Source organism: Oryctolagus cuniculus, chromosome 2, assembly GCF_964237555.1.
Source record: "Oryctolagus cuniculus chromosome 2, mOryCun1.1, whole genome shotgun sequence".
Taxonomy (NCBI): Eukaryota; Metazoa; Chordata; class Mammalia; order Lagomorpha; family Leporidae; genus Oryctolagus; species Oryctolagus cuniculus.
The window spans coordinates 116229500-116253620 of NC_091433.1; the positions used below are offsets into that span (position 1 = coordinate 116229500).

General features: G+C 45.1%; 1 protein-coding gene across 2 annotated transcripts in view; it reads left to right on the forward strand.

Annotated features, from left to right (window-relative positions):
- Nucleotides 1-22035, forward strand: part of CHMP3 (charged multivesicular body protein 3) — a 65707-nt gene extending 43672 nt beyond the window's left edge. For both annotated transcript variants that reach the window (XM_051842695.2, XM_008254151.4), the window contains exons 4-6: nucleotides 16535-16656; nucleotides 20411-20525; nucleotides 21553-22035. In XM_051842695.2, coding sequence (XP_051698655.1) covers nucleotides 16535-16656; nucleotides 20411-20525; nucleotides 21553-21695 — 380 coding nt within the window. In that variant the 3' untranslated portion in view covers nucleotides 21696-22035. The remainder of the gene's footprint in view (nucleotides 1-16534; nucleotides 16657-20410; nucleotides 20526-21552) is intronic.
- Nucleotides 22036-24121: the final 2086 nt, after the last annotated feature.

Consider the following 24121-nt stretch of genomic DNA (forward strand, 5'->3'; position numbering starts at 1 on the left):
AATGAGATTATTATCTGATTTTTATCCTTTTTTTTATATAAAGATTTATTTATTTACTTGAAAGAGTTACACACAGAGAGAAGAGTCAGAGGGAGAGAGAGGTCTTCCATCCACTGGTTCACTCCCCAGGTGGCCACAATGGCTGAAGCTGGGCTGATTCGTAACCAGGAGCCAAGAGCTTCCTCCAGGTCTCCCATATGGGCGCAAGGGCCCAATGATTTGGGCCGTCTTCTACTGCTTTCCCAGGCCGTAGCAGAGAGCTAGATTGGAAGTGGAGCAGCTGGGACTTGAACCAGTGCCCATATGGGATGCCAGCGCTGCAGGCAGTGGCTTTACCCACTACACCATAGCGCCGGCTTCTATCCTTCATTTTTTAATGAAATATATTACATTTATTGATTTGTGTGTGTTAAACCATCCTTGCATCCCAGAGCTAAATCCTGTTTAAGCATGGTAATTGATTCTGTTAATGTGTTCTTGATTTCTATTTGCTAGCATTTTAAAATTTTTTATATCTATGTTCATCAGTGATCCTGACCTATAATTTTTTCTTCTTGTATTCTTGCTGGCTTTGATTTTTGGATAATACTAGCCTCATAAAATGAGTTTGGAGGTATTCCCTCTACTCTGATTTTTGGGAAGCATTTGAGAAGAGTTAGTATTAGTTCTTTTTTAACTGTTTGGTAAAATTCAGTAGTGGAGCCATCCTGGCCAGGATTTTTCTTTGTGGGAGACTTTTCATTACTGACTCAATCTCCTTACTCTTAATTGGTGTTGAGATTTTTTATTTTTTCATGATTCAGTCTTGGTAGATTGTATGTGCCTCAGACATATATCTGTTTCTTCCAGGCTGTTCTTCCTGCAGGAGGCGGGAAGGGCCAGACGTGACTAAGGGGGCGTGCTGACCAGTTTGTTAAGATTTGTTTTGTGGCCTAACACATTGATCTAACATGAGATTGTCTGTGTGCTCTAGAGAAGAGTGTGCAGTCTGCTGGTATTGGGTAGAATATTTGGTGTATATCTTATTGATCCATTTTGTCTAAAGTATAATTCAACTCCAATATTTCTTTGTTGACCTTCTGTGTAGGTGATCATCCCATTGTTGAAAGTAGGATCCGAGGCCCCTTCTAGCGCAGTGTGTCTGTCCTTCAGACCATTTAATGCTTGCTTCGTGTATTTAGGTGCTGCAGAGTCGGCTGCATATGTCTTTATAATTGTTATGTCTCCTTAGTGATTAACCCCCTTTTCATTATGCAGTAACCATCCTTGTCTCTTTTTATAGTCTTTCACTTGTCTGTTTTGTTAAGGTGTGGAATATCTTTCCATCCTTAATTTTCAGGCTGTTTGTCCTTACTGTAAAGTTAATCTCTTGTAGGCAGCATATCATCGCATTTTGTTTTTGTTCATTGAACCACTGTATCTCCTTATTGGATAATTTAATACATTTTCAACTTCCGTGGGCTCAGAATGGTGTGGAAGCTGCACATCCACCTCCAACTCGTTTTGCTCCCCATAGAAACCATGGGTCCAGGGGAATTCTCTGTGTGCTTCCCTGTTGGCTTGGGGAGGAGTGGCACAGTCAGAGAGCTGTTTCTCTCATCTTCCCATCAAAGGTTTTCAAGTTTCTGCAGTCCAGGAGCTGTCCCAGCCTCACTCCTGAGTTGGGGGGGTAAACATAGCGTGGCTCATGGCTCCTGCCCTGCGTAGTTGCTAGTTGGATTTCTGCAGTGGGGAGTGAAGCTGAGAACTCTGTTGTCTTGCTGACCTCACTCCGTTTGGCATTTAATATTCAATTGTATATGTAATATATGTATATTACATATGCATATGTAATATACAATTGTATATGTAATATACAAATATATTAAACTGTATATGTGATCTAGCATATACAAGGTGAAAATTCAGTTTAAGCCTTGACTAAACAATAATTAATCTTGAAATACATTATTGTTCTTGGTGTTTATTCAGTGGTTTTCATTTCTTTCCTTCAGAACTTCTACAAATTCAAATTCTACAGTGCACAGATGTTGTTATAGATGAAATTTTTCCCGTATACAAATAAAACACAAAACTAAATGAAATTTTTGAAGTGGGGGAACTTTTACCTCCTTAACAAATTGATACTTTTATATTTTAGCTGTTAATCTATATGAATATTTAGTTTTTGCTATGTAAATACAGTGTAAGAATACATAGTTGTCATTGGTAACAGGGGACAGTCATCCCTTTAGCATTTTATTTTTTTAAAGATTTTATTTATTTATTTGAAAGATAGAGTTACAGACAGAGGGAGAGACAGAGGGAGAGGTCTTCTACCACTGGTTTACGTCCCAAATAAATGACTGTAGTGTCTGGAGCTGGGCTGATCAGGAGCCAGGAGCTTCTCTGGGTCTCCCGCACAGGTGCAGGGGCCCAAGAATTTGGGCCATCTTCCACTGCTTTCCCAGGTTATAAGTGAAGAGCTGGATTGAAGAGGAACAGCTAGGACGTGAACTGGTGTCCATATGGGATGCTGGGCCACAGGCAGAGGATTAACCCACTACACCATGGTGCTGCTGGCCCCTCCACTAGCATTTTAAAGCCCTGTGCCTGGGTCAAGCTGGATCACCAGAAAGCCCCGCCCCCCAGCTTTGCATGTCACAGAAATGCCTTCACCGAGCTGTTTCATGGTATTCCTTTGCTTCCTTATAATGCTAGGAAACAGCCATTTGAAGCTTTTTTTTTTACAACTTCTACACGATTACTTATATGATCAATAAAGATTATACACTTTAACATTTCTTAATATAGGAAGCCAGGGGGAAAATTCATCTTAGAGCTTGGTGCTTGTTAAGGTGAGTGCCCTGCAACCTGAAACATGGTTAACTTTCTGCCTTAGCTGTTGAGATTCTCAGAGCTAAAGTTAATTTCCGTTCCAGTAGCATCTCCAGCTCAGGTCAGTGATTCTGAACAGAGGGTGTTTTTGCCTTTTGGTGGGGTAGGGTGTGGCTGCTGGCATCACCTAGTAGGTAGAAACCAGGCATGCTGCTGAACGTCAAGAATGCATAAAACGGCCACCTACAACAAAAGGATTACCCAGCCCAAGCTGCCAGTAGTGTGATGGTTGACAACCTTTGACCCACATTTATGGAATCAACTCACCCTTTTGAGCTTTTGTATTTATTTATTTTTTAAGAATTGTTTATTTTATTTGGAAGAGCTACAGAGAAAGGAAGAGACAGAGATCTTCCATCTGCTGGCTCCTTCCCCACAAGGCCACAACGGCCAGGGCTGAGCCAGGCCAGAGGCTGGGGCCTGCAACTCCATCCAGGTCTCCTGTGTGGGTGTCAGGGGCCCAAACACTGGGGCCGTCTTCTGCTTTTCCTAGATGATTAGAGAGCTGGATCAGACAGAAGCAGAGCAGCCAGACTCGAGTTGGTGCTCTGAAACCAAATGCTGGCAGGAACTTTAACCATGCCCACCTCCCCCAAGCTGTGCCATGACACTGGCTCTGGAATGTTTCTTTGGAAATCATCTCTCTCTCTCTTTCTTTCTTTCTGTCTGTCTTTCTGTCTGTCTTTCTGTCTTTCTTTCTTTCTTTCTTTCTTTCTTTCTTTCTTTCTTTCTTTCTTTCTGTCTTTCTTTCTTCTCCTCCTCCTCCTCCTCCTCCTCCTCCTCCTCCTCCTCCTCCTCCTCCTCCTCCCCATGTTTGTTCCTTTTGATTGCTGAGGAGCATTCTGGGTGGAGGATACCTGTAGAAAGACATGTGGGTTGTTTGTAGTTTCTGGGTGTTAGGAATAAGATGTTATAAAAGTGTACGAGTTTTGTAGGAATGCAAGTCTTCATTTCTCTGGGACAAGCATGCGATAGAAGAGTTGCAGGGTGTCATGGATGCATATAAAAAATCCTCAGACCGTCGTCCAGCGAGGCTGCGTTTTAAATTCACACTGCTCACGCTGCTCGTTGTATGAGTGATCCAGTTTCTCTGCATCCTGCCCAGCATTTGCTGCTGTTACTGTTCGTCTCATAGCCATTCTGCCAGAGGTGTGGTGCTGCCTGCGCGTGTGTTTCTCTAAGGACTGGCGGAGAGACTGCCTTCCTGGTGACTTGTTTGCCATCCTTATCTCTGTTGAAGTGATACTCCTCTACTTTCCTCTACTTGCGTGTGTGTTCAGAAGCTTCCCGAAATGTTTAAAAAATGAACTCTTCATCCTTTTATGTTTATTTCTGATTTTTAGTTTCTTTTCTTGTATCTAGTGCTTTGTATTTGTCCCCAATATATAGTTGTTCAGTGTTTGCAATTTAAAACATTGGAAGAAACACTTTCTGTTTTTGGTAATCCTTCCTCCCTATTTTGCCTTTAGAAAACTGGGTGCTGTTCATTTTTTTTTTTTTTTTAAGATTTATTTGAAATGCAAAGTTGGAGAGAAAGAGGAAGAGGAAGGGAAGGAGTGAGAGATCTTTGATCCTCTCTGGTTCATTCCCCGAATGGCCGTAACGGCCAGGCTGCGGCTGAGCCAGGGCAAAGCCAAGAGCTGCATGCAGGTCTCCCATGTGGGTAGCAGGGTCTGGGTGCGTCATCCTGGAGCTGGATCTGCAGTGGAGCATTCGGGACTCAAAGCAGCGCCCACATGGGGTGCTGGTGCTGCGGGCAGCAGTTTACCCGGCCCACAGTGTCGGCCCTGACTGTTCACTTCTGTAAAGAAATATTTCAAGCTTTGGTGTTGGTACAAAAAGGAAATAACATCTCTGAGCCAGTTCTGTGTTATTCTATGTAAGAGCACCTGTGTCTGTAAACCTGCCCCAGTGTAGCTTGCTGTCCAGATGCTCGTATATTTAACATTGTTCCTCAGTTTAAATATGGTGATTTTCCCTGCTCTCTTCTGAATTCATTCATTGGTTTGTTCAACAGATATTTGAGTGCCAGCTCTGTGAGGCACTGATAGGCAGTGTGAATAAAAGAGTGAAGCTTCCTCTAAATAAAAGAAATGTGGTGATCTCTGGGTCAGCATGTATTCATCTAAAACTGGAAAGCTCCTGAGAAGACGCGCATGGGCGGTTTGCGAGGGTGAATACGGATTCGCGAGGCCTGGACCGCAGGGAGGCCCGCAGAAAGGCCGCTGGTGAACGAGGAGGGACACCGGCAGGAGAGCAGGGACCGGGAGATGCTGCTCGTTCTGCCTCGTGATCCTCACGCTGCAGTGTGGCCTTGCAGGTTTGAATGCGCTCAGCTCATTGTTACTGCGCTGATTTAGGGATGCTTTCTGCAGGAATATTTAAATTAATTTATTTTATTTGAAAGGCAGCGTTAACAGAGACAGGAGGAGTGACAGAGAAATCCTCTATCCACTGGTTTACTCCTCAAGTGGCTACAACAGCTGGAGCTGGACTAGGCCAAAATCAGGAGCCAGAAGCTTCCTGTGGACTCCCACGCAGGTGCAGGGTCCCAAGGACTTGGGGCATCTTCTGCTGCTTCCCCAGGCCATCAGCAGAGAGCTAGATTGGAAGTGGAACAGCTGGGAATTGAACCAACACCCATATGGAATGTTGGCACCACAAGTGACAGCTCAACCCGTTACTCCACAGTGCAGGCCCCTTTCTGCAGGATTTTAACTTTTCATTTTTTGTGTGTGATTTTTTTTTTGGTTACTGTAAAATATATAGCACTTTGCCATTTTAACTGTTTAAATGTATATACTTCAGTGGCATTTTAATTGACATTTTGATTAATATAAGAAAAATAAGTTGAATGCTTTGGCTTTTGAAGCATTTTAGATAGGAATTCCTGTCTAACAGGCTGTCAGCCCTTCTGTCATTAAATTCTTTGTTATTCATTGATTCATATCCTTTGGTTGCATTCTGTATGCTCAGCATATAGTTGACACAGTGGGACATGGCCATTAGCCTGATGCCGCTTGTATTCTAGTATATAATGTATTGTCCTGGTTTTGCATACGATATTTTAATAGTAAGCCTATTGAGTATGAATTCACTTTGGTCTTAATAGGTTTATGCAGTCTTAAAAACATTAGAGGTTGTTTTTAATATCTTATATAGCGTGTGAGTTCAGTAGAATGCTTATATAGCAACTCTATGGGATTTTTGGTCAGACTTTAGAATCAGCATTACATACACTTCATAAAATATACTAGATGCTAGTTTGGTTTCTTTGGTTGTCTTAATTAAAGAATATGTTGAGCTACAAAGGAAGTAGAACTTGACCACAGTGTTGTATAGTCTAGCCAGGGCTGTGGGGTTGGGCGTCTTTCAGCTTCTCGTTGCTGGCCCATGCCTTGACTTGGTGGTCTGGTGCGTGGAACTTGGCCTGCTCCTCAGTGCTGTCTCCGAGTCAGGAGCTGACCGGTGCGGGCCAGGGGTGGTCGTGCATCACAGGCAGCACCCTTACACCCGAGGCCCTCGGAGGATGCGTTTGTCAATCAGCAGTGGCACTTGATATGTCTGTGAAACTTTACAGAGCTCTTTGTCGTATGTGGTCTCCTGGCTCAGTCAGGAAGTGGTAGGTGCAGGCTTCCACCCAGAGCCCTCTTGTCCAGGCTCCGTGTACACAAAACTAGCCAGGCAGGACAAAACGCCCAGCTACTCTCTCCCAGGCTGGCTGCTGTAGATTGTGCAGGGAGGTCCTGGGACCATGGAGCCCTTCCAGTCTCCTCCTGAAAAATGGCAGCCTTGAATCCAGGTGACTTACCAGTTATTTTTTTATTTTTTTAATTTTTAATTTTTTATTTTTAAATTTTTTGACAGGCAGAGTGGACAGTGAGAGAGACAGAGAGAAATGTCTTCCTTTGCTGTTGGTTCACCCTCCAATGGCCGCCGCAGCTGGCGCGCTGCGGCCGGCGCACCGCGCTGATCCGAAGGCAGGAGCCAGGTACTTCTCCTGGTCTCCCATGTGGTGCAGGGCCCAAGCACTTGGGCCATCCTCCACTGCACTCCCTGGCCACAGCAGAGAGCTGGCCTGGAAGAGGGGCAACGGGGACAGAATCCGGCGCCCCGACCAGGACTAGAACCCGGTGTGCCGGCGCCGCAAGGCAGAGGATTAGCCTAGTGAGCAGGGGCGCCGGCCCGACTTACCAGTTAAGTCTTGATTTCAACCAGGCGATAGCGTTGCTCTTACTTTTAAATTTATTTAGAACAGTGTTAGGTTCCCAGCAAAGCTGAGAAGAAAGTACCGAGGTATACCTGCTGCTTTCCCTGTGTGTGCCTGTCTTCTGTCCCTGTCCCTCACTGGAGTAGTAGGTTTGCTGAAGTTCGTGACCTGCTTTGACGCACATTAACTGCCCTGTGCCCGTAGTTTACTCTGGGTCTGGACACGTGTATGACGACATAGATCCACCAAGAGTTTCCACTGCCCTGCAGATCTGTGCTCTGCGTACTCCTCTCCTCCTTCCCTGACCCTTGGCAGTCGGCGCTGTTTGTGCTGTCTGTTCCAATGTCCTGAAGCATCTCTCCTGTGTCGTCTTCAAGTGGCCTCAAAGTTTCACGTGTTACGTTTAGTTGTTTTGTTTTTAATCTATTTTGAGTTGATTTTTGTACATGGGGAGAGTCAGGAGACAGTTTTATTCTTGGGCATGTGGGTATCCAGTTTTCCTAACACCATTTAATGAAAAGCCAGTCCTTTTCCAGTGCATGTCTCTGGATGAGTTTGCTGTAGATGTGTGGGTTTAATTCCATGGTCTTAAATCTATTGCATTAGTCTATATATGTTTTATGACAATACCATGCTGTTCTAATTACGGTAGCTTTGTAATATATTTTAAAGTCAGGTAGTGTAATGCTGCCTCCTTTGTTTGGTTTGCTCAAGATTGCTTTGGCCATTCAGGGTCCTGTATGCTTCCACACAAATGCCAGTAGTTTTTTTTCTAATTCTGTGAGAAACTTCACTTGTACTTGGTAGGGATTGCATAAAATCTGTGAATCGCCTTTGGCTGTATAGATATGTCAGTCATCTTGATTCTTCTAGCCCATGAACAAAGGATATCTTTCCATTTCTTTATATCCCCTTAAATTTCTTTCTTGGGTTGTTTTTCATTTTCATTATAGAGATCCTTAACCTCTTGACTAACTTTATTCCTAGATGCTCTATTTTTGGAGTACTTTTTGGAAATGGGATTGCTTTATTTTTAGGTGGTTCGCTCTTGGTGTATCACAGGTTGTTGTATGTTGACTTTGTATCCCCCACCTCTGATGAGGTCTAATAGTTGGCAGAGTGCTGGCGTTTTCTATGTATAAGGCTATGTCATCTGCAAATAGTGACGATCTGACATCTTTCTTTCCAATTTGGGTTCTCTTCTATTCTCTTCCTTAATTACTCTGACTAGGTTCCAGTATTAAGTTGAATAAGAATGGTAAAAATGGGCATCGTTGTCTTGTTCCAGATCTTAGAAAGCTTTCCACATTCAGTATGATGGTTTTGTATATGTTGGGTATATTCATTGTAGACAGAATTTGTTCAGAGCTGCAACCGTGAAGGCTGCCGTATGTTATCAGGTGCCATTCCTGTCTGTTGACGCTCGCACGACTTTCAGCCTGCATTCCGTTGATGTGGTCATGTCTGACTTGCTGCATGTATTGAACCCAACTCCTTGTGTCCCAGGGGTAAGTCTAACCTGACCGTGGCGAATGATCTTTTTAATGTGCTGTTGAATTTGGTTTGCTGTACTTTGTTGAAGGTTTTTAAATCTATGTCCACGTTAGATATTGGCTTATAACTTGCTTTTTGTTGTGTTTGTGTCTGCTTTTGATCATAAGGTAATGCTGTTCTTGTAGGAATGATTTTGGAAGAAGTCCTTCCTCTTCTAATGTTTGGAATAACTTAAGAAAAATTGGTATTCTTTAAATGTTTGGCAGAACTCAGCAATGAAGCCATCTGGTCCTGGGCTTTTCCTTGATGGGAGGCTTTGTATTGTTGGTTCAGTCTCACTGCTCATTACTGAGCGGGTTAGGTATTCTATTTCTTTATGGTTCACTTTTGGTAAGGTACCTGTGTCCAGGTGTTTTCCATTTCTTCCATGTTGTCCAATTTGTTGCTATGTAATTGTTTGCAGCAATCCCTAATAATTCCGTGTGTTTCTGTATTGTCAGTTGTAATGTCTCCCTTTTCATCCCCTGGTTTTATTTATTTGAAGCTGGACTTTTTTCTTAGTCTAGCTAAGGGTTTGCCAATTTTGTTTATCTTTTCAAAGATCCAGCTCTTTGATTCATTGATCCTATCACGTAGTTTTTTGTTTTTGCCTCCATATCTTTATGGAGTTTTTATTTTTTTCCTTCTGATGCTGAATTTGCTTCAGTCTGATTTCTCTCGTTCCACTAGGTGCAGTGATCAGTCGTGCTCCTTCTCTGCTAGAACACTGATTGCTGTGAACTTCGCTCAGGGCCGCCTTGGCTGTGTCCGTGTTTTGTTATGTTGTGTTCACACGTTAATTCAATTCAAGAACTTTTAAATTTCCTTCATAGTTTCTTCCTTGTGCCATCGCTTGTTTGGGAGTAAATTGTATGATTTTCATGTATTTGGGTAGTTTCCAGTGTTTATTTTGATAGTGATTTCTGATTTTATTGCATTGTGGTCAGAAAGATACTTGATATGATCTTTATTTTTTAAGATTCGTTGAGAGACTTTTAAAAAGATTGATTTGACAGTGGCAGAGGGAGAGAAACACACACACACACACACACACACACAGAGTCTTCTGTTCACTGGTTCACACTCCAAGAGGCCTCCATGACTGTGGCTGGTCCAGGCTGAAGCTGTGAGCCTGGAACTCCCTCCACAGCTCCCTCGTGGGTGCCAGGGCCCAGCAACTTGACAGACTTGTTTTGTGACCTACAATGTGAACTATCCTGGAGAATGTTCCATGTGCTGATGAGAAGAACATGTGTTCTACAGCTGTTAGAAAGTTCTGTAGATGTCTGTTAGGTCCTGTTGATCTGAGGCTGCAATTTAATGCTGCTATTTCTTTGTTAATTTTCTGTCTGGATGATCTGACCATTTCTGAATATTGCAGTCCCCTGTGTTACTGTATCAAAGTATATCTCTCCCTCAAAGTATACTGATGCTTGTTTTATGTATTTGGGTTCTTTGATATTGAGTGCATGTGTATTTACAAGTGTTGTTTTGTCTTGCTAGGTTGAACCCTTTATCATTATATAATGACCTTTGCCACTTTTTATTGCTCTTTAAAACTTATTTTATCTGATAGAAGTATGGCTACTCCTGCTTTCCTTTAGGTTCCATTTGCCTGAAGTATCTTATTCCGGGACCAGCGCTGTGGTATAGCGGGTAAAACCACCGCCTGCAGTGCTGGCATCCTGTATGGGTGCCTATTGAGTCCCAGCTGCTCCACTTCCAATCCAGTCCTCTGCTATGGCCTGGGAAAGCAGTAGCAGATGGCCCAAGTCCTTGGGCCCCTGCATCCACTTAGGAGACCTGGAAGAAGCTCCTGGCTCTGGATTGGTGCAGCTCTGGCCATTGCAGCCAACTGGGGATGGAAGACACCTCTCTCTCTCTGCCTCTCCTTTCTCTGTGTAACTTTGACTTTCAAATAAATAAACAAATATTTAAGAAAAAGAAATATCTTATTCCATCCATTCACTTTCATTCTATGCGTGTTCTTAAAGCCAGGAGCCAGGAGCTTCCTCCGTGTCCCCAACACGGGTGCAGGGTCCCAAGGACTAGGGCCATCTTCTGGTTTCTCAGGCCACAGCAGAAAGCTGCATGGGAAGTTGAGCAGCTGGGACTTGAACTGGCACCCATATGGGATGCCTGCACTGGAGGCTGTAGCTTTACCCGCTATGCCACAGCACTGGCCCCTGTTTAGTTTTCATACTAAAGATGTGAATGGTTTTTGCCCCATGTTTACTGTATTGGAGCATTCTGAATTTTTCTATGTAACTGCTGTTACCAGTGAGTTTCCTACCGTCTGATATTTTCTTTTGACTTGTTAGCGTGTCTTCTCTTTCAGTTTGAAGAACTGTGTCTAGCATTTCTTCTGAGACAGGCCTTGGTAGTGATAAATTCTCTCAGCTTTGTCTGGAATGTCTTTCTCCTATCTGAATCTCTAGCTATCTTTGAGCTCACTGATTCTTCTGTTTGATCTATTCTACTTTTAGTATCTGCTATCGCTTTTTCAATTTTGCTTAGTATAAAGAATTTGGTTTTTTGAAATTATTTGAATCTCTGAAAAGTGATTATATTCGAGGATTATACAATTTCTCTGGGTTCATTGAGTTTCCTTAAAGCAGCTATTTTTAAAGTTTTCACGTAAGCAAGCATTTGACAGTAACGGATCCCTGGTGGGCTGGTTTCTGACGCCTGACTGTTAGGTGAGTTACGGTTCCCTGGCAGGTTTTGCTTCTTGTTGGTGCGTGGTGTCATCTGCACGCTGGAGGATTAGTTATTTTCTCCAGTCACCGTAATCCGGCTTCATCGGTGGCTCTGAGAAATTCCAGGTAGCCCGCTTCCTCCCTCTGAGCTGTGGACACTTCCCTCCCTTCAGCACTAGGTGGTGCCCTCATCCAGTGTGCTTGCTGGGTTGTACGGTAAGTCTGTGTCTAGGTTTGCAAGAAACTGCCATGCTCTCTCCCAAGGTGACCGTAGCAGTCACGGTGAGAATTCCTGTCGCTCCCCAGCCTCCCCCGCGTCGGTGTTGTGGTCTGGGTTTTGCCTGTTCTAATCTGCTTGCTGTGATACTTCACTGTTTCAACTTGCAGCCCCCTAGTGACAGTGTTGAGTGTCTTTCCATGTGCTCATTTGCCATCTGTGCGTCTGCTTTGTGAGCAGCCTGTCAAGCTCTTCTGGCCATTTTTGCTCAGGTTTGCTTATTGAGTTTTAGGAGTTGACCTTAGGTTTTGGGGAACAGTCCTCTCTCAGAGATGTGTGTTGCAGATACCTTCTCGCAGCTTATGTCTTGTCTTCTCATTCTCTTTTTTTAGTTAAGAGATTATTTTTACCTGCTACACTTTATTTTTTCCTTTTGGACTGTAGAAAGATACATTTCGCTCAGTTACCCGTGTGTGAGTGTTCGTCCACATGCACGCACCCCTCTGTGTTAGTCTGTTCTGTGCTGCAGTGCAGTAACAATGCCCGAGACCGGCTAACCTGTAAAGAGCAGAAGTCTCCTTCTCACGTTTGGAGGCTGAGCAGCCTCACGATCAGCAGGCTGGCGTGTGTGCTGTCTGGGAGGCAGCAGCGCTGTGTCCTCACGGGAAGGAGCCAAGCCCTTCAGTGGGCACCTGCACCATTCACGAGAGAGAAACCCTCAAACCCTCGTGGCCACGTCACCTCTTAAAGGACCACATCTTTTTTTTTTTTTAATTTATTTGTTTCTTTGAAAGGCAGACTTACAGAGAGGGAGAGAGAGAGAGAGGTCTTCCATCTGCTGGTTCACTCCCCAAATAGCTGTAATGGCTGGGGCTGAGTGAGGCAGAAGCCAGGAACCTGGAACTGCATCCCGGTCTCCCAAATGGATGGCAGGGGCCCAACTACTTGGGCCATCTGCTGCTGCTTTCCCAAGTACAAGAGCAGAGAGCTGGATTGCAGTGGAGCAGCCAGGACTCATATGGGATGTAGGAGGCCGCCGCTTAACCTGCTGTGCCACAGCACCAGCCGTAAAGGCCTGCCTCTTAGTGCTGTCGTGTTGGCCATGCCTGCACATTGGAGGGGACACAGCCAAACTCTAGCAGTCCCGTTTTTTTGGAGTTTCTACAATATAACGTCTAGTTTGGCTGTTTAAAACCTACTTCCCTAATTCATTTTGATTATCAATTTAAATCTTGTCGTTGTAAGTTTTATTTCTAAGTTCATCTTGCTTCCTCTTTTTCCTACTACATCAACTCTTTCTTTTCTCATTCATTCTGATAGAAATGTATACCTATTTCAAAATATAAATAATTCAGTTTATTTAATATGTCTTTAGTCAGTTTTTTTTTCCTCCCATCTTTTCATTTTTACTAATTCAGCTCAGAACAGTCCACTGACTGCATGTCATGTTGAGGCACTGTCTAGGTGACAGACTCAGGATGCAAGTGAGGAAAAATCACAAGCAGACTTTCACAACTCCCATATAACTGTGAACTTGGCTTGATTTTCACACTTTCTCTTCTCTGATCACCTGCCTGTATACAGTGATCAGTAATAACTTTAACATTTTCAAATCTCTATCTTTTGGTGTCACTAAAATGATGTAAATAATGTATTGTTTGTTTCAGCCACATTCTTGATATTACCACTAAAATTACACTAACTGTAATATTTTGCTGTCCCATTCCAGTGTTAAATGAAATTTTCTCTGCAGCTTGTAAACTTACTTACTCTTTCAGAAAAATCGCAAAATGTGAAAAGTTTATGGAAATATTTGTAAATATTGTAAGAACAATTAGGGAAGAGAAAGGGCATCAAAATTGGAGAAAATGAAAATATCCATGTTTATAGATTTGATGATTTGGTACTTGGAAAAGACTAAACACTCCACCAAAAAGTTCCTGGAACTGATGAACCAATTCAGTAAAGTTGCAGGATATAAAATCAATATACAAAAAAACTAGCATTTTTATACATCAATAATGAGATTGCCGAAAGAGAAATCTGATTTACAGTAGCTACGGAAATTTAAACATTTAGGAATAAATTTAACCAAAGAAGTGAAAGATCACTACTATGAAAATTATGGAAGACTATTGAAAGAAATCATCAAGGACACAAAAAATTTGGAAAGATTCAAAGAGTCCAAGTTCATGGATTAGGACCAATATAGTATACTTCCTAAAGCAACCTGCAGATTCAGTGTACTCCCTGTCACATGCCAGTTACATTCTTTGCAGAATTAGTAAACACAATCCTAGAACACATATAGAACCACAAAAGACCCAGAATAGCTACAGCAATCCTGAGCAGAAAACATTAAGCTGGAGGCACACGGTACCTGATTTCAGAGCATACTGTAAAGCTATTTTAACTAAATAGCATGATACTGGCATAAAAATAGCTACATAGACCAACGGAACACAAAAGAAATATCCATGAAATACAGCCAGTGGACTTTTGACAAAGGTGCCAAGAACTTATATTGGAGAAAGGATGTCTTTTCAATCAGTGGTGCTGGCAAAACTGGACATACATCTGTAGAAGACAGAAATTCGGTCCCTACCCCTTGCCATATATAAAAATCAACAAGATAGACCTAAGACCTGAAATTATGACATTTCTAGAAAAAAAAATTGGGAGTACACTTTAAGACTGCTACAGGCAGTGATTTCTTGGACAAGATTCCCAAAGCGTAGGCAACAAATGCAAATCTAGACAAATGTGGTTATTTCAAACTTAGAAGCTTCGGCACAGTGAAGGAAACAGCAGAGAGAAGAGGTATCTAACAGAATGGGGAACTATGTTTGCTAGTTATCTGGCAATGCAGAATAGATCAGGAACTCAAACAACTCTAACAGAAAAGCCAGTCCAGTTAAGAAATGGACAAAGGGCCTGAATAGAGAGTTCTCAAAAGAATAAATACAGATGGCCAGTAAATGTATGAAAAACATGCTATCGCTAGCCCTCAGGGAAATGTGAATGAAATCCACAGTGAGTATCACCTTACCCCTGTCAGATGGATTTTATTAAAAAGACAGAAAGTAACAAATGCTGGTGAGTATATAGAAGTATAAATTAGAACAGTCACTGTGGAAAACAGATTTCTTAAAAAGCTGGAACTTGAACTGCCACCTGATCCGTCAGTCCCACTGCTGGGTAGATGCCCAGCAGACATGAAATCATTATAGCGAAGAGATACCTGCTCCGCCTTGCTTGTTGTAGTGCTGCTGACAGCATCCAAGGTACGAAATCAACCAAGGTCTCCATCAGAGGCATGGTTAAATAAAATGTAGTATGTAAATACGATGTCACAAAAACATGGAATCCTGCCATTCACAGCACAGTGGATGGAACCGGAGGACATCATGTTCAGTGAAACAAGCCAGACACAGAAAGACAAACCATGTGTTCTCTTTCATATGGAAGCTTTAAAAAATGACAACAAAAAAAACCTCTGTCTGAACACACAATGGTGATTACCAGAGGCTGGGAGGGAGAGAGGAGAAGAAGTTTGGATTAAAAAAGGAGGGGCTGGGTGGGATTCATTAGTTGTGACCCATATACTAATACGAAATGTTAATAAAGGGAGCTGATGCGGTTTGTTAATTTTGACAGATATACCAATTTAATATGTTGATGGGGCCGGCGCTATGGCATAGTATGTTAAGCCTCTGCCTATAGCGCTAGCATCCCATCTAGGCACTGGTTTGAGTCCTGGCTGCTCCTCTTCCGATCTAGCTCCCTAGTAATGTGCCTGGGAAAACAGAAGTGCATAGCCTAAGTCCTTGGGCTCCTGCACTCATGTGGGAGACCTGGAAGAAGCTTCTAGCTCCTGTCTTCAGATTGGCCCAGCTCTGGTCATTGTGGCCATTTGAGGAGTGAATCAGCAGATGGAAGACTTCTCTGTCTCTCCCTTTCTTTGTCTATAATTCTGCCTCTCAAATAGATTTAAAAAATCTTTTTAAAAAAAGAAGAGATTCTAAAAATAGGGGAAGTTGGTGTGGAATAAATGGGAACTCTTTCAACTGCACAATTTCTTTATAAATTTAAAACTGTTATGAAATAGTTCATTTCTTAGGAAAAGGAAAAATGGATTTAAAAAGTAAGTTTATTTTGGTGCAGAAAATTTTGAAATCCATGTACAGTTTTTTTCATTATTTGCATTTTCTGTGAACGTGTTGAAGACCCTTGCAATCTAACAGGTATTAATCCTGGTGGCCCTTGTTCTCCTTTGCATGTGAAAGCTTCTTAGGGTCAGGATCCTACCAGGTGGCTTTGCAGTCACCCCAGTGCTGCAGCACCAGGGATGGGGAACAGCTTGATGTATAGCACTTCTCAGGACTTCAGTCCATGGAATTCCAGGACAGATTTGGGTGGTGTCCAGCTCTTTACTTTGACTTGTCCAAGACTGACCATCTGCTGCTGCCGTAATTTATAGACGGTAGTTTGCATGCGATCTGAAACTACAGATTTTTCCCTATCAAGGAACCCTAACCACCTCATACATACGCACATACTCGCTGTATCTTGTCCAATTTCTCTCATCTTCCTGGGGACCAGCGGCAGCGCCTCCCAGAGCACACACTGTTCTGCAGGCTGGTGTGGGGAGCCTCCGGCCGCCTCTTTTCCATTGTGCTCCATACAGCTTCTTGAGCTTTCCTCCGTTTGTGACTTCTCCTAGGTGTCATGGTCATTCCGAGCTGGTGTCCTTCCCTGAAGGTCAGCTGCAGGCTGCCAGTCCGCGCTCCAGGTCAGCTGGTCAGGGTGCAAGCTTGGAGAGTCCGCCCTTGTAGTAGCCCAGATAGCCTGCAGTTCAGAAAGGTCACTCTTGGTCTTCTACCTCAGCAGTGTGCTGCAGAGGCACGCTGGACTCGGCGTGTCCACCTGCTCCTTGCTGTTGGCTGTCTGCTGTACCCTCCTGCCACACAGTCTTTGACTGCAGCCTTTCCCTTTCAGCGGTCCTGCGCGTGGCTGGTTCCCTGCAGAAGAGCACAGAGGTGATGAAGGCCATGCAGAGCCTTGTGAAGATCCCAGAGATCCAGGCCACCATGAGGGAGCTGTCCAAAGAGATGATGAAGGTGACTTAGGCCAGCCCTGCTTCCCCTCCCAAACCACTGAGAGTCCCTGTCAGCAAGCGGCGGGGGGTGGGGATGGGGTAGGGTGGGGGGCAGTGGGTAGGCTGCAGCTGTTAGAAACGGTTTTGAGGACGGACAAGCAGCTGTTAACACTGGTTGAAATCTAATGAGCTGAGCATGGCAGAGATTGGATCAGATTGCCAGAGTATTTCTTAAAAGAAGCAAAAATATGCCAGAACTCTAAGGGAGGAAGGGGATCCAGGGAGCAGCTGTTTAAAGTTCAAGCAGATAGAGTTTGCAGGCTCCAGCATGAGCAAAAGACAAAAGAAACCCTGGTTCTACCATCTGCTCCTCGAGAATGTTGGCGGGGTTCACTCTGGACCAGGCGTTGGTGCACATTTGCTGTAAAAGGCTGGATAATAAATGTATTTTATGCTTTGTGGGCTGTACATCTGCTGCCTCAACTCTGTCGTGTAGCATAAAAGCAGTCATAGGTAATAGGTAAGCAAGTCAGTGTGATATAGTCCAGCAAAACTATTGACGAAAGCAGTAGCTGACCAGATTTGGCACCCAGACTGTGGTTTGCTGACTCGTGTTTTAGACTGAAAAGAGGAGAGGTTGAGAACCAAACAGAAAGTACATAAATACCTGCCATCCACAGGATCAGGGCCTGGCAAGCACCTGTCCATTCTGGTGACCTTCAGACAGGGACAGGGTGAGGAGGACCTTGGCACTTGAGCCCCCACAGCTGCTGGTGCATTGTGCATGCTCCTGCCCAGTTCCCCCACCCGCCCAGTGGAGGTAGGCATTTGTATCCCCTTTTTATGCAGAAGGAAATTGAGTAAACTTACCTAAAGTCATCTCAGTCATAAGTGCAGCACTGGAGTTGGAGCACAGGTGTCCTAAAGCCTTGCCACCTTGGTGACAGTAGAGGAAGTGGTGATGGCAGGTCCCTGGTACAGGTGCTTTTTGTACTGCAAACCTGTGGCCTGGCAACCAAGAGTACACCTCATTTTTTTTTTTTTTTTAAAGATTTATTTATTTATTTGAAAGACAGAGAGTTAGAGAAGTTTTACATCTGCTGGTTCATGCCCCAAATGGCTGCAACGGCCAGAGCTGGGCCAGGCTCAGCCAGGAGCTTCTTCAGGGTCTCCCACATGGGTGCAGGGGCCCAAGGACTTGAGCCATCTTCCACTGCTTTCCAGGCCCTAGCAGAGAGCTGGATTGGAAGCGGAGCAGCTGGGACTCGAACTGGTGTCCACATGGGATGCCAGCACTGCAGGCAGCAGCTTTACCCGCTATGCCACAGCACTGGCCCCCACCCCAGATTCTTGTATAGGGTTTGTGTGTGGAAGGTGCCTGCCTTCTCCCTGGGGAATTTGTGCCTTGAATTGTATCCAGGGTCATGGAGCCATGGGACAAAGGGGCTGGAGAAGAAAATTGATGGACAAGAAAGGGCCCAGGATGGGCATCTGGCCTGGTGGTTAAGATGCCAGCGTCATGTCAGGAGTGACTGGGTTTGAGTCTCAGCTCTGCTCCTGTGTCCAGCTTCTTGCTGGTGCAGACCTGGGAGGCAGTAGTGATGGCTCAACAGTTGGGTCCCTGCCACCCATGTAGGAGACCACAGTTGAGTTCCTGGTTCTCAGCCTTGACCTGACCCAGCCCTGGCCATTGCAGGCATTTGTGGAGTGAGCCTGTAGATGAGGAGCTCTGCCTCTAAAATAAAAATAAGAATTACAAGTAAATAAATACAAGCCCAGGGCCCAGGCCTTGGGAATGAGGGATTTGGGGGCAGTAGCAGTTAGAAGGGTCTGTCCCTGAAAATGGTGTGTGGCTGTCTTGCCTGCAAGATGGTGATGATTGTTTATGTAGAGCTAGCTAACAAGGCACATCTTAGAGTTACTTCGGGCGTGCTTATTATAACTCGTACCGTCACTGAGCTCTGAAGGGAAGGCATTTTTAGAATCTGGGTTCCTTTTCACAGTGGCTTCTGAATCCTGAAAGCAATACAGAGTTGGAGGCAGGCTTACACATAGTAGATAGTGTTTATGAATGCAGCTAGTGACGCCTCCCCAGGTGTATCCTGAAGCCCCTGTGGGAGCCCAGCTCCCCTAGAGTGGGGACGTGGTCTGTCTTCCGCTCTATCCCCAGAGCCTAGTCTGTTGTGTGACACAGAGCAGGAATTGGATGAATGGTTGATGAGTGAGTGACTGACAGCTCTGCCCCTGCACGGTGAGGGCTTTGGTTGGCGGTTTTAGCCAACTAGCCAGTGTGTATTGAACCTTCTCTAGTAGCCCCAGCGCTAAGGTAGCTTCCATTTAACTAGGCCACAGGCCTCCGCCCGGGTGACATGAATGTGCACTTCTTGATTTGTTCGTTGTGGTTGGAGGAAAGGAACTGATAATGGGCAGAATAGGCTGGTAGCTAGATTCAGATCACTCAGGTTCACTGGAGGGGTGTGGGAGCAGAAAGGGGAGATAGGTTGCTTTAAATGTGATTTTGTTGGCATAGTCAATGAGAGTTGGATCCGGGCCGGGTGCAGAGGAGCCAGAGCCCAAGCTGCTGCTGCACGTGACCTTCTAGAAGCTTCTTGACTGATCAGAACATAAGGCACAGAGCAAGGGGCTCATTTCTTTTAGGCTGCACAGTAGCCAGGATTTTACTTCTGGGGCATCTTGGTAGGTGCCTGAAGCCATGTTTCCCTCTGCCCTCCACCAGAGCCACCTGGGCCGTCTGCTTCTGCCCAGCAGCTGGGGCAGCTTTTGCCTTGACAGTGCAAGGCGCCGTTCTGACTCTTAGCTTTGAAAGCAGAGAACGCTGTACACCACACTGCATAGCAGGACGACTGAGGAGAGTGGCCGTGAGGGGCCAGTGTTAGCCGTTGGCTCGTGCCCTGCCGAGGCGCCGAGCTCTGTGAGAACAGAGGGTGCTGGCTGCTCCAAGCTGCCAGGCCCGGGCTTTGGTAAAGTGTCTACCTCGTCGTGTCAGAGCACTGTCTCGATTCTCTCAGGAGTGGGTGATCAGACTCTGGTGAGCCGTTCAGTCCCTGCAGACCCACCAGGGGAACCCTGTGCCCGCGGTGGTGACCTGGGCATCATGGAGGATCTTCAGGCCTTTCCCGATTCCCAGCCTGCTCTTGTCTCTTACCATGTTTCACACCATGTGCAGCCCCTGCGTTCACAAATTCTGGCTGTAATGTTAGGGCAGACGCTTTCTGCAACAGCTCTGTCACTTTTGAAAGCACAGACGATCAGGAGAAATGGAGGAGGCGCAGAGATGGAAATTGACAGGAAAACATGGTTCAGGCTTCTGAGAAGATGCCCCAGAAGTAAAATCCTGACTGCTGTGCAGCCTAAAGGAAATGAGCCCCTTGCTCTGTGCCTTATGTTCTGATCAGTCAAGAAGCTTCTAGAAGGTCACGTGCAGCAGCAGCTTGGGCTCTGGCTCCTCTGCACCCGGCCCGGATCCAACTCTCACTGACTATGCCAACAAAATCTTGCACTCTGGCAGCAAGTTCCCAGGGGCTACCTCTGTGGCCTGGGTGACTTTGGGAGAGCACTCCCAGCCTCAGTGCTGTGTTCCGAGAGCTGCTTCCCCATGGGCCTGGGCCTCTGTGCAGGCACACACCATCCGTGTTTCCTGGGCAGCTGTCCCGCAGCTCGGCCCTCGGGAGGATGGACTGCACTTGAGAGACTGTCGCGAGCTCTCTGAGGGAGACGGCTTCCCAGCTGAGTGAAGTGACTTGTTCTGTGCATAGGCTGGGATCATAGAAGAAATGCTGGAGGACACTTTTGAAAGCATGGATGATCAGGAAGAAATGGAAGAGGCGGCAGAGATGGAAATTGACAGAATTCTGTTTGAAATCACAGCAGGTATGACCGTGAGGTTGATCCTCTTTACGCTCCTGTATTCGCCAAAGTTGCTGGCAGCTCACTCTGAAAGCTTGTCACTCCCTTCTGTGGTTAAGTTTTAGAGATACAAGTTATCTCTTGGAAAACTAAGCACAATTTCTATGACCATCTTTAAAAAACAAAGTTTTTAAATTTCTAGAGTTTTCAAAAATTGTTAAGGGGAGAAATTGCTCTGATTACTGCTGTTGGGGAATTTAAATTGATGTAGGTTTTCTTGAAAGTAGTTTGGCAGTAGCTGTCGAAAGCTCTTGTCCTAGGAGATTAAATTCTGGGAGCTGACACTAATGAAGTTAAAGATGTGCTGAAAGAATTAACTCGGGTTATCTGAGGAATGCTTATTTATGGTACTGAAAAGTTCTAAAGAAGCTAAATACCCAGTAACTGAAAATTGGTTAAGTCAGTTGTATTATGTCTTACTTTAATAGACTACTATGTTGTGATAGGTGGCTACAGAAATATATTCACTGACACAGGAAGATGGTCACAGTTTATTATGTGAAAGTAGCCTTGTTACTAAAATCATCTGTGTCAAACATGCCTGTAGAAAAAGTGAAAGGATAAATCAAAATAGTTATCTCTGGGTGGTGATTAATGTGTTTTTAAGCTTTATTTTTACTCACGGATTTTCTGAACTTCCATAAGAAAAAGGTGAGATTTAATTTTTCTTCCTTTGGTGAAGTTGTTAGGAGAAAGAATAGCTACTCCAAGAAACTATTTTGTGAAGACTTAGGAACAGTTAATTCAGAGAGAAGATTTCGAGTTTGCGTTGTAGGGCTCAGGAATTTGCTCTAGGGGCTTGGGAACCAAGATTCTTCCAGTACATATGGTGAGGATCGGTGGGACTTTGTTGTCATGACAAGTTGCAGAGACCAGAACCCCACCCTGCCTGCCTGCCGCCCTCTCCCGTCGCTGTGCTCAGCGCTTGTTGGAGTGGTCCAGGAGCAAGGGACCCCGTGTGAAGCCCATCTGACTGCTCCTCTCTTTCCAGGGGCCTTGGGCAAAGCGCCCAGTAAGGTGACCGACGCCCTGCCAGAGCCCGAGCTCCCAGGAGCAATGGCTGCATCTGAAGACGAGGAGGAGGAGGAGGCCCTGGAGGCCATGCAGTCACGCCTGGCCACACTCCGCAGCTAAGGCCGCCCCACGGGGTGTGCACACTCCCCCGAAGAGCTGCCTCTCTTGTTTCTCTTGCACTGCACCTCTGCCGAGAGGCGTTGCGTTTGGGAGAAGGTTCTCTGCTAGTATCTCCTCGCTCTCTGCAGAGGCTTTGGGGTCCCCACGGGGTTGCCCTTCTCCAGGTGGTGTCATTAAACGCATCTCAGGAGTGAACGGCAGCAGGATCTTCCTGGGGGAAGGCAGAGCAGTCGTTTGCTCATCAAGCACTCTGAGACTGAATGTGGAGGACTCTGTACATTTGTTTAGTCTGTAGAACACTATATAGAGGGACTTTAATAAATTTCTGCTTTGACTCTTGGTCCCATTGTAGCTTGTCGTGTGCAGGTTGTCTCCGCCACTGGCCTAGAGGGGTGAGGGAGTGCTGTGGCCAGGCCCGTGGGCCTCCAGTGCTCAGCACAGGTGACCTCTGCCCCTGCATGCGGTGGGAGCCGCTCCTCCTCCTTTCTGCGTGTTGAGCAAGAGATGCTCGGCAGTTGTGTGCCTTGCCCTGCTTCTCGGGCTCCTGCATTACGTCCTTGGGTGTGTGTGGCTGTATTTACAGCTTTCGTCACTCCTTTCGCATTGGAAGCTGCTCCCAGAACAGACAGCTGTGGGTTTAGATCGGGCTCTTACCCTGTTGGCCTCACCCTGCTTTGAGCTAGTTGTCTTCTACTTGCCTGGGCCCACCCATCAGTGCTTTCTCAGAGTCAGGAGCGGCCCAGTGAGAGGCCAGTGTGGACATGCATCATAAGCAATTCTCTCACACCTGCGACATAGCATTTATGAATAATTCAGCAGCAGCACTCTATACGTGTGTGATGATTTACAGAGCTCTTTGAAGTGCATGATCTTTTTCAGTCTTCACAAATAAGAAAAAGGGCTCTACCTGCTAAAGTGAAAACCCTAACTCATAGTCAGGAGGCAGCGGATGTGGGGTTCAGCCCACATCTCTGTCCAGCCCCTGTGTGTACTAAACTAGCCAGGGAGCAAAAGTGCCCGGCTACTCTCCCACAGGTTGGCTTTTGTAGATTCCGTAGTGAAATCCTGAAACACTCGGCTCCTCCTATTCTCCTCATACAGAATAGCCCTGGTACACCAGAGGGCCTTACTATCAACTTCTGATTTCAGCTTCAGGGTATAGTAGTTGTCCTTCAGCACCTTTTGGTTAAGGTTCACAGCGAAATTAAGCAAGAAGCACAACCACTGCCTTCGGCATCCCCTGCTGGAGTGGCGCGTTTGTTACATTGGAGCCTGCATGGAGTCCACAGTTCACACTGGGATTCTGCCTTGGCGGTGTGCTTTCTGTGGGTTTGCACACATGTATGTGGTACGTATGTACCATGATAGTATCATATGTGTAGTTTTACTACCCTAAACCTCCTCTGTGCTCCATCTGCTGATACCTTCCACTGATCTGGCCTTTTTACTGTCAGCATAGGGTTGCCTTATCTAGAAGGTTGTATATGGAATCATACAGTGTGTAGCCTTTCCAGACTTTTTTCCACTTGGTTATATGCATTTAGGTTTCCTCCTCGTCTTTTCATGGCTTGATACGACTCATTTCCTTCTGGCACCAGATACTGTTCCACTGTCTAGATGTGCCATAATTTAGCATTCCCCTGTGGACATCTTGATTGTTTCCAAGTTTTGACAGTTACGAATAAAGCTGCTCTAAATGTGTGCAGGTTTTGTGTGAAAATAAGTTTTTAATTCATTTAGGTGAATACCAAGTAATGCAATCACAGGATCATATGGTGAGTGTGTATCTGGTTTTACAAAAGACTGCCAGACTGTCTTCCAAAGTGGTTGTACTGTTTGCACTGTACTGTTTGCACTCCCACCAACAATGAATGAGAGTTCTTCCCCCTCCACAATGACACTAGCATTTGGCGCCATGATGTTCTGGATTCTGGCCGTTCTGGTAAGTTTGCAGTGGAACCTCATTGTTCTTTGAATTTGCAGTTGCCTCATGACACAATGTGGAAGGAACATCTGTTCTGGATGTCTTCATTACCGAGGTGTCTGTTCAGGTCTTTTGCCTATTTTCAATTGGGTTGTCTATTTTCTGATTATTGAATTTTAAGTATTTTTTGTATATTTGGGCTAACAGTCCTTAATCAGATGTGTATGTTCAAAATATTTTATGTTTGTGGTTTGCCTTCTAGTTGGCTTGATACAGTATCTCTCACTGAGCAGAAGTTTTTACTTTTAGTTAAATCCATCTTACTCTGTCTTTCATGGATGGTGCTTTTGATGTATTTCAAAGTCATTGCCAAACCCGAGGTTAGTTACCTTTCAGGAGTTAACATTGTACATTTTGCCTTTAGGTCTGTGATACATTTTCAGTTCATTTCTAGGAAGGGTGGTGTAGTTGGAGAATGTGTTGGCTTCCAAACTCAGGATTT